General features: G+C 39.9%; 1 protein-coding gene across 1 annotated transcript in view; it reads left to right on the top strand.

Annotated features, from left to right (window-relative positions):
• POLR2B (RNA polymerase II subunit B) overlaps positions 1–10,585 on the top strand; it is a 49,899-nt gene that overhangs the window by 1,172 nt on the left and 38,142 nt on the right. Inside the window, exon 2 of the mRNA XM_023192207.3 lies at positions 6,323–6,395. Within this exon, the coding sequence (XP_023047975.1) occupies positions 6,323–6,395 (73 nt within the window). The remainder of the gene's footprint in view (positions 1–6,322; positions 6,396–10,585) is intronic.

Raw genomic sequence — 10,585 nt, 5'->3', positions numbered from 1 at the left:
AGGCGGAGGTTGCAGTGAGCTGAGATTGCGCCTGTGCACCACAGCCTGAATGACAGAGTAAGACTCTGTCTTGGAAAAAAAAAAAAAAAAAGAATTCTTAGTTGAATCTAATGTATTTTCGTAGCTGCCTTTTCCATTCTCCATATCTACTAATTCAAATCTTATTTTCTTCTAGCTCTCAATTCCTTGGCCACCCCTTACATCTCCTCTTTTTATTCCCTCAGCTACTTCTGATAAATGAGATGGAAAAAAATTGAAGCAAAAGCTTAAACTTTAAAAAAAATTTTTTTTGAGAGATGGGGTCTGGCCATGTTGTCCAAGCTGTTCTCAAATTCCTGAGCTCAAGCCATTTGCCTGTCTCAGCCTCCCAAAGTGCTAGGATTACAGGCGTGAGCCACTGTGCCCAGCCAAAAACTTAAAAACTTTTAAAGCTGTTTAAACTTCTGTCTCATTTATATCTTGTGTTCTAGAAATTTTTTAGCATCATTATATTACTTGTTCTTTTTAACTATTATCTCAGTAGAAGAAAAATTCGAAAAAAAGATTTTTTAAAGCATAATTTTTGGCTAGGTAATATATTCTCAGCTCACAAGCCAGAAAGTTTAAAAATGTTGAAGTGGGGTGGCTGGTGCAATGGCTCACGCCTGTTATCCCTGCATTTTGGGAGCTTGAGGCGGGTGGATCGCTTGAGCTCAGGAGTTCAAGACCAGCCTGGGCAACAAGGGAGACCCCCTCTCTATAAGAAATAGAAACATTAGCTGGGTATGGTGGTGCTGACCTGTAGTCCTAGCTACTTGGGGAGCTGAGGCAGGAGGATCACTTGAGCCTGGGAAGTTGACACTGCTGTGAGCCAAGAACAAAGTGAGACTCTGTCTCAAAAAAAAAAAAAAGTTAAAGTGTCAGGTCTCCTTCTTACCCACCATCTACCCAGTTTGAACTCTCCACAGTGGGTAACTACTGTTATAATAGATTTTAATCACTCCACAGTTTTTTTTTTTTTTTTTTGACAGTCTTGCTCTGTTGCCCAGGCTTGAGTGCAGTGGTGCAATCTTGGCTCACTGTAACCTCAGTCTCCCAGGTTCAAGCAGTTCTCCTGCCTCAGCCTCCCTAGTAGCTGGGATTACAGGCGTGCACCACCGTGCCCAGCTAATATTAGTATTTTTAGTAGACACAGGGTTTCTCCACGTTGGCCAGGCTGATCTCAAGCTCCTGACCTCGGGTGATTCACCTGCCTCGGCCTCCCAAAGTGCTGGGACTACAGGTGTGAGCTACTGCGCCCAGCCTTCACAGTTTCTTTATGCATATTTAAGCAAATATAAATGGGATTTTCTCCTTTTTTAAAGACAGAAAGTAATATTCACACTTTTCTCCACTTTTAGATTTTGCTTAATGTATCTAGGAGATTTTCGTATCAGTACACAGAAAGCATCGCCCCCACCCCTTCGCCCACTCCCCCAGTTACTTAGTTTGTGTGGATGTACCATAACTTAAGTAGTCTCTTGATGGATATTTGATTTATTTCTAGTCATTTTCGGGTTCAGACAGTGCTGTAAATGAATAATCTTGTACATATAATTTGCCCAAGTATGTCTGTGGGATACATTTCTACATATAAAATTGTCATGTCAAATGATACACACCTTTAACATTTTGCTAGATGATGCCAAGTGACCACCATAGTGGTGATTTGTACTAGTTTTGCAATGTATAATGATCCCGTGGAAAAAAGAGTTTATCAGAGTTGCTTTAGCAGTGAACCTACATTTTATTCTTGCCCATGTCCTCTGAAATGTTTATTAGATAATGTCCTCATCAGTTTTCAGCCACTATGTGAAAATGTCAGAGTTCTGTCATCCACATGGAAACAAGTTAAACTTTTCATTTTTTCCTTTTTCTTCTAGTATTTTACCTTTCTCCTTTCATTCACAGCCAAACATAAAAATAATAAGCTGTCCTTGTTTCTAATTGTCATCTTTCATGTCCTTTTCAACTGATTACAATATGTTTCTACTCATGCTACTGCATTAAGATAGCTCTAAGATTGACAGTGACTTCTCAATTGATAAATGAGATGGATATTTAAAAAATCTTATCTAAACCCTGTGGTCTTCAAAACTGTTGATGACATCCTCCTGGAAATTCACTCAGCTTTCTAGCCACATCACTTCCACTTGATTGTTCTTATCTGACCTTTGTTCTCATTTTCTTTCCTGTTCACATTCTCCTTGGGGATCTCATCCATTTTCCATTGTTTAGTTACCATTTGTATGTGGATGACTTCTGAATGTATACTTCTAGTTTAAAAGCCCTGGTATCTAACTGCCACTAGCCAACTAGGATATCTCCCAGGCTGCTTAACCTTGTCACTGCCCAAACTGAGCTAATTATTTTCTTTTGCTATTCCCCTCCCAAAGTCACTGCCTCCTGTGTTCTCTGTCTCGGTGAAGGGCACTGTTGGCCCTCTGTATCTGTAGGTTTCACATCTGTATATTCAATTAATCTTGGATTGAAAATATTAAAAAGCTTGAGGCCAGGAGTTTGAGACCAGCCTGGGCAACACAGGGAGACCTCATCTCTACAAAAAAATTAAAGAATTAGCTGGGCATGGTGGCGTGTACCTGTGATCCCAGCTACTAGGGATACTGAGGTGGGAGGATTGCTTAAGCCCTAAGAGTTTGAGGCTACAGTGAGCTGTGATCACACCACTGCACTTCATCCTGGGTAACAGTAAGGCCCTGTCTCAACAAAAAAGAGAATATTAGAAAAAAATTGTGTCCTTGTAAAAATGTACAGACTTTTTTTCTTGTCATTATTCCATCAACATTACAAGTAAACAACTCTTTACATAGCATTTACATTGTATTAGGTATTATAAGTAATCTAGAGATAATTTAAAGGATACAGGAGGATGTGCCTAGGGTATATAACAGTGCCATTTCATGTCAGGGACTTAAGCATCCGTGTTTTGGTATCTATGGGAGGTCCTGAAACCAGTCTCCAATGGACACTGAGATACAACTGTTGTACCCTCTGTTGTTGAAATCGAAAACCTGGCCATCATTTTTGACTCCTCTCTTTCACCTCTATATCTAATCACTCACCAAGCCCTGTTGGTTCGGTCTCCTAAATACATCAAATCTGGTCACTTCTCTATCCCCTTCACCATCATTCTAGTTCATGTTGCTGCCATCCCTTGCCTAGATGACTCCTAACTGATTTGTGTACTTCCAATCCACTCTCCACACTGGCCGTAGGGATCTTTCAGAAACGAAAATGTGACCTAGCCACAACCCTGCTAAACTCAAATCTCTTGATAAAGGCCAGACTCTTCTTATTCCACTTCCAACTTCACACTCTGCGCTTCAGCTACATTGACCTTCTGTCATTCTTTGAATATGCCATCCTATCTTGCATTATGGGGTCTTTTGCACAATTTGTGTTTTTCTATTCAGTGGGGTTCTTTCTTGACTCCTCCTACCTTTTTCCCTTCCTTTTGCCTGATTACTCCTGTTTATAACATGAGGTCTCTGCTCAGCTTTTTTTTTTTTTTTGAGATGGAGTTTCCCTGTGTCGGCCCAGGCTGGAGTACAGTGGTGCGATCTTGGCTCACTGCAACCTCCGCCTCCCAGGTTCAAGTGATTCTTTGCTTCAGCCTCCTGAGTAGCAGGAATTACAGGTGTGCTCCACCATGCCCATCTAATTTTTGTATTTTTAGTAGAGATGGGGTTTCACCGTGCTGGCCAGGCTGGTCTCAAACTCCTGACCTTGTGATCCATCTGCCTCGGATTCCCAAAGTGCTGGGATTACAGGCGTGAGTCACTGTGCCTGACTAGCTTTTTAAAGACAATTTTAGAGACGAGGGTCTCGCTTTGTGGCTCAGGCTGGTCTCGAACTCCTGGGTTCAAGTGTTCTTGCCACCTTGGCCTTCCAGTGGTAGGATTACTGACATGAGCTACTGCACCTGGCCTCTGCCCAGGTTTTGGGAAGTCTTCCCTAACCTCTTCAGGTCTTTGTCAGAAATATTCATAACACTTTTTTTTTTTTTTTTTTTTGAGACAGAGTCACACTCTGTCACCCAGGCTAGAGTGCGGTGGCATGATCTTGGCTCACTGCAACCTCCACCTTCTGGGTTCAAGCAATCCTCCTGCCTCAGCCTCCCTAGTAGCTGGGACTATAGGCGGGTGCCACCATGCCTGGCTAATTTTTGTATTTTTAGTAGAGATGGGTTTTTTCCATGTTAGCCAGGCTGGTCTTGAACTCCTGGTCTCAAGTGATCTGCCTGCCTTGGCCTCCCACAGTGTTGGGATTATAGGCATGAGCCAGTGCACCCAGCCTCAAAAAAAATTTGATGAGTGGATGAATAAATGAGTCTCTTTCATGGGTTCATTTTCCTTCATATGACTCTTAAAGTTGTTCCCAGATATCCTGCCTTCAGTCTTCCTTCTCTGTGTATAATCTCATTTTTCTCCCACCCATTTGTTAATGATTCCAACTCTGTACTTTTTTTTTCAAATTTTAAAATGTTTATTTTATTGACACAGATACACATGTGTTATATGCCAATGTGTATCTATTGTGTGTCACATGTTGTCTATAATTTAGACTCTTCATTTGAGTTTATATTCATATGTATGTGCCTACTAGAAGTATTTGAAGGGATATGTGATCTATAGATATCTCTAAAGCCGATCTCATTACCTCTGCTTTTTCCACCATCTTACTTGCTTCTCCGGTATGGCAGTGATACTAACTTTTAATCTCTCATCAAAGCTGGAAATCTCTGAGCTATTATAGATAGCTTTGTCTTTCTTACCCTTCCCCCAGATATAGGGATTAATAATTCCAGTCCATTTAAGAAGGGTTTTTAAAAAATTTATTTTGTATATATATCAACTTTTGAACCCAAAGTCTTACAGGCTATGTATGTGTACATTAGAATAAAAACCAAAAATACAGCACACTTATTCTTTCACATAAGACGATGGGATTAATATTAGAGGACCAGTGCATACTGATTTTTTTGAATGCATATTTAAATTACTGTTGCATAACTACCCGAAAATTTAACTACTTAAAAAATTATTTTGTTATGTTCATGGATACTGTGGGTCAGGAATTTGGACAGGACTTGCCTGCCTTCCACTGTGACTCTGGTTCATTTGGGAAGACGTTAAGGCCGAGTGTTGACAGCTGGGTGAGAGATGATCTATAGGGTTGACTCTCATGTCTGACATGAGACATAGCTTGGGAGGACTCAAGGACTAAAATTGCTAATGGAGCATCTGTAAGTGACCTCTCCTTATGGTTTGGGCTTTCTCAGAATGTAGCAGCCTCAGAATAGTGTACGACTTAAAAAAAATTTTTTTTTTTAATTTAAAATTTTGAGACAGAGACTGTCTCTGTTGCCTAGGCTGGAGTGCAGTGGTACAGTCTCAGCTCACTGCAACCTCTATCTCTTGGGTTCAAGCAATTCTCTTGCCTCAGCCTCCTGAGTAGCTGGGATTACAGGCATGTGCCACCATGCCCGGCTATCTTTTGTAGTTTTTAGTAGAAACGGGGTTTTGCCATATTGGCCTGGCCGGTCTTGAACTCCTGACCTCAGGTGATCCACCCACCTTGGCCTCCCAAAGTGCTAGGATTGTTATAGGCCTGAGCCACCACTACTTTTTAATGACAGCTTAAGGCTCCAGAAGGTGTTTTAGCAAACATGACAGAAACTTCATTGCCTTTTCTGACCTGGCTTCTGAAGTCATGCAGCATTGCTTCAGCGGCATTCTCTTAAGTTACAGGAGCGTCAGAATCTACCTGATTCAAGGAGAGAGTGCATTGACCTGACCACTATATCTTATGATGGGAGTGTCAAGATCACATTATAGAAGGCCATGTGGGATGGGAGATAGGCTAGTGGCCATCTTTGGAAAATGTAATCTTTCATACCTGTACATGTATGAAATGTTGCTGTAATAGATCGCCCCACCTCAGGGTATTGTCCAGCTGTTGGAATCCTTCCATGGCTCTGCCCCCTCACTCTGTCTCTTACTCTAGTCTCTGAAAATCTTACTGATCAATAAAATGGAAAACTTAAAATTCATACAACTTACATTGAAACTCTCTAATAAACCTCTTCGTATATTGGAAGAATACCTGTGTGACATAGACATAAATTATTTTATTAATGTAATTGAAATGTTAGAGAACCTGGGGTGAAAGCATTACTTATTCAGCAGAAAGTAAATATGTTTCTGCTACTTAAAGTTATAGGAGCAAGATGTTAACTAAGTGGCATCTCATCGCAAATGAGTACAATATTTTGTTTTTACAGATATGCAATATGATGAGGATGATGATGAAATCACCCCGGATTTGTGGCAAGAAGCATGCTGGATTGTAATTAGGTAACTTTGGACCAAACCAAATTAGCTTGAAAAGGCACTGTAGATTTCCTGCTTATTCTTCTTGATAAATAGCTGTTCTATATAAATATGCTACATGACAGTAGTTATTTTATTTATATATTTAACATTTTAAGTAATTCAGACCTAAAAATTAACACAAAGAATTCATTTAATCACTTCACCCAGATTCCGAAAATGTTACCCGATACTACATTTCTTTGTCTTTTCTTCTTTTGGTACATATTTTTTTCTGAAACATGTGAGAGTAACTTGCAGATCACTTGATCTTGGGAGGTTGAGGCTATAGTGAGCCAAGATCGCACCACCGTACTCCAGCCTTGATGACAGAGTGAGACCCTGTTTCCAAAAAAAAAAAAAAAAGTAACTTGCCGACATAAGGACATTCTTTTACATCATCACAATTATGGTGATCTTATTTAATCTGTAGACCCTACCCACATTTTGCCAGTTCCACTGATGTTTATAGCAAAATAAAAATTTTTCTGATCCTGGATCCAGCCTAGGATCACATACTGGATTTAGTTGTCATGGTATATTCTTCTATTTCCTTTAATCTGGAACAGTTCCTCAGTGTGTCTGTTCTTTCTTTTGTACCTTGACATTTTTGAAGAATACATGCCAGTTACTTTTTAGGATGCCTTTCAGTTAGGTTTGTCTGATATTTCTCATAATTAGATTCAGATGATTACTTTTGGCAGAAGTGACATAGTCTCAGTGCATCATATCAGGAGGCACATTTGTTTCATTACTAGTAATGTTAATTTGATTGCTTGGTTTTCTCATTATTTTAAATAGACAAAGTTAAAATTGGTTGTATTTCACTGCAAATTCCCATCCAATTCTAAGTGTAACTAAATGTGAGAAAATTCTGAGAAGCCTTGTATAGGTAAGAAAAGTAACTTATAAGTGATAAAGTAACATCCTGTTATATTAGGATGTTAAAGGCTTATAACTCTTCTCTCATCCCCTGACAGCTGCTTTATATACAACAACATGACGATGGATGCCTCTCTGAGCCCCATCAGCTCCAAGGTGCATGACCTCTTGGTCAACATTCTCTCTTTTCAAAGAACACATGCTTCTGACATTCTGCCAGTTGTATTTGGAGTATAACTGAATACCTTTCTTGAACATTTTTTTGTTAGAAAGATAATGTTTTGCCTGTAATCCCAGCACTTTGGGGTGCTGAGGCAGGCAGATCACTTAAGGTCAGGAGTTGGAACCAGCCTAGCCAACATGGTGAAGCTCTGTCTTTACTAAAAAATACAAAAATTAGATGAGTATAGTGGTGCACGCCTGTAATCCCAGTTACTTGGGAGGCTGAGGCAGGAGAATTGCCTGAACCTGGGAGGCAGTTTGCAGTTAGGTGAGATGACGTCACTGCACTCCAGCCTGGGTGGCAGAGCGAGACTCTGTCTCAAAAAATAAAAAAGATATGATTCAGTGTGTTTGTCCAGAATCTTACAAAAGAAAGTATTGAAAGCCAGGTGCTGTGGTGTGTGCCTGTATAGTCCCAGCTACCTGGGAGGCTGAGGCAGAAGGATCACTTGAGCTCACGAGTTTGAGTGTTGCCTGGGTAACATAGTGAGATCTTGTCTCTAAAAATAATAATAAAAAAAATTGAGTTTTTGGGATATAAGTATGTATTTTTCCATAAGGAGTGGGGTGAGAATGGGAGCTCTGTTTCTGGTGGCAGGGTTTGGAGAAGGGGCAGGGGCAGCAGTTGCCATGTTTGGTTGCAGAGATGGCAAGAAGCCCGTGAAACAGCCGAAGAAGCAGGCCAAGGAGATGGATGAGGAAGACACAGCTTTCAAGCAGAAGCAAAAAGAGGAGCAGAAAAAGCTTTAAAATTGAAGGCTGTGGGGACAGGGCCCCTGGCCACAGGTGGAATTAAGACATTTGGCAAAAAGACTTGACGAGGTGGCTCACACCTGCCTGTAATCCCAACACTTTGGGAGGCTGAGGCGGGTGGATCACTTGAGCTCAGGAGTTTGAGACCAGCCTGTGCAACATAGCCAGACCCTATCTCTCTCTCTCTCTTTCTCTCTCTCTCTCTTTTTTTTTTTTTTTTAAAGAAATAAAAGAAATCTGGCAAAAAGTCAGCTTTTCTTTGTGCCTGAGGTGATGGTAACCTTTGATTCCATTTGTATTTAAACATCTGTATTCTCTGCCGTACTATCTTTTGCCACCTATAGCTAGAATGAAGCATTGTCTTGGAGCCTTTTATAAACACAAAAAATAAAAGAAATTGGCTGTAGAAGACCAAACTTTATTGAGACGGTTACATCTTCTGTGATGTTTGGGTGTTAAACACCAAGAGGTATTTTATTAGGAAACAATAATCAGGTAGATGTTCTTTGGAGTGTGCCTATATTCTACATTCTTCTAGTAGAAAAAATATTTTATCTTAGAAGAAGAAGTTGTTTTCAACATATGTGGTAGATTGCTCAAGGATAAAGTACTCTATTGTGAACTGTCATAGCATTTATCATTTGTTACAAAATAAGTTATTTGATTTTTAAGTTTAAATTGACTGTAGATACTTTGGTTATTGAGAAATGAATTTTGATTTTTTTTTTACTTTTCAATATCAAGTTATCTTTACCTAGCAATGTGAATGTGTTATTAGTTGATATCACAAGTAACTGCATACGATAACTTCAGGTAAAATAAGCACTAGAGTAGATATTTATATAGTTTAGGTGTTTAAGCACCATTCTAATGATTTTGGGGAAAGTAGGTATAGTTCAGCTTCCTGGGGTAATGAAACTTATCTATAGTTTAGAAGCTATTTCATCTTAAATTGCCTATAAAAAACCATTGCTATTTATATTACAGGCAATGCCATGTTTTTCTTACACATCAATGACTAATCCACATGGTTATGAGAAATTTGTTTCCTAATGTGTGACAGTCTCTACTGAAATAAATTGCCTCAACTATTATTTAGTTCATACCTTACACATGTATGGTGGTCTGCTGTGTTTTCTACCATAGAACCTAACTTCTAATAGTGGTGGCCATACTTGACTGGATCAGGGTGGGGCCGATTTGTTGGCCTGTCACTGATGTGTGAGGTGACCTGATGAAGCCAAAATGGGAGGCTGATGATTAGTTGGACTCTGCATATTGTCTCAGAAAATTGATGTGAAGATGGGGGAGTCAGTAGTTGGGGAGCAGAAGCTAAGAAAGTCTCACAGATACAAGATGACAGAGGTCACAAGATACAGGAGTGGAGATATGGAGGTGTGGTGGGGCACTTCCTACTGCTGAGGGGTGATGGGATAATCTTGAGGGTTGTGCTAGATCCTCCAGCCTCTGTGAAGCCCAGCTTTGCGGTTATTCCTGGATGGTAATAGGGAGTGATCTGTTGAGATCCTCTTGCACTTGTATCTACTTGTATCTTTATGTCTTTCCACACCCCTCACCTGAAAAGTATCTGTTCCTTATAAAAATAATGTCTGCTCTTTAGATTATAGATCTCTCAGCCAGGCTACATTTTTATCACCAGTCTTTTGCGGGGTATTTTTATGTAAAGACTTACTCTTCTTATCCCACCTTTAACAATTCAAAATAGAACTAATGATTAGTAACCTAAAGTTGGTATTCTCACGCATTATTTTAGTCATTGATATCACTACCCTCCCTCCTATTCAAATCAAAGTTCTTATTATCTTTGGCTATTGATTTTTCTTTAGTTTTATCTCCTGACTCATTTTTCAAGAAATATTTCAAAGAGGTAGAATAAAATTTGTCCATAGAGGACATACAGTTTTTTTTTTCTTTGAGATGGGGTCTTGCTGTCTCCCAGGCTGGAGTGCAGTGATGCCATCATGACTCAATGCAGCCTCAAACTCTGGGCTCACGTGATCCCCCTACCTCAGCCTCTTGGGTATGTGGGCCTGTAGGCACATGCCACCATACCTGGCTAATTTTTTTATTTGTAGAAATGAGGTCTCATTACGTTGCCCAGGCTGAACTGAAGCAATGCTCCTGCCTTGGCCTCCCAGGAGCTGGGATCCTTATAGTTCTTATATTGTGCTTTAAGTATTTTACCCACAAATATAAGCTGCTTTTCCCCAAATAATAACTTCTGCAAAGAAAATGTGCCTGGTTTCATCCTTTTTAAGATAGGTCACAGTATCTTGTTTAGTGGTTGACATATAATG

This window comes from Piliocolobus tephrosceles, chromosome 3 (genome assembly GCF_002776525.5).
Source record: "Piliocolobus tephrosceles isolate RC106 chromosome 3, ASM277652v3, whole genome shotgun sequence".
NCBI classification, from domain to species: domain Eukaryota; kingdom Metazoa; phylum Chordata; class Mammalia; order Primates; family Cercopithecidae; genus Piliocolobus; species Piliocolobus tephrosceles.
The sequence above is the reverse complement of the archived record's forward strand: the minus strand, read 5'-3'. Positions and strand labels throughout refer to the sequence as shown.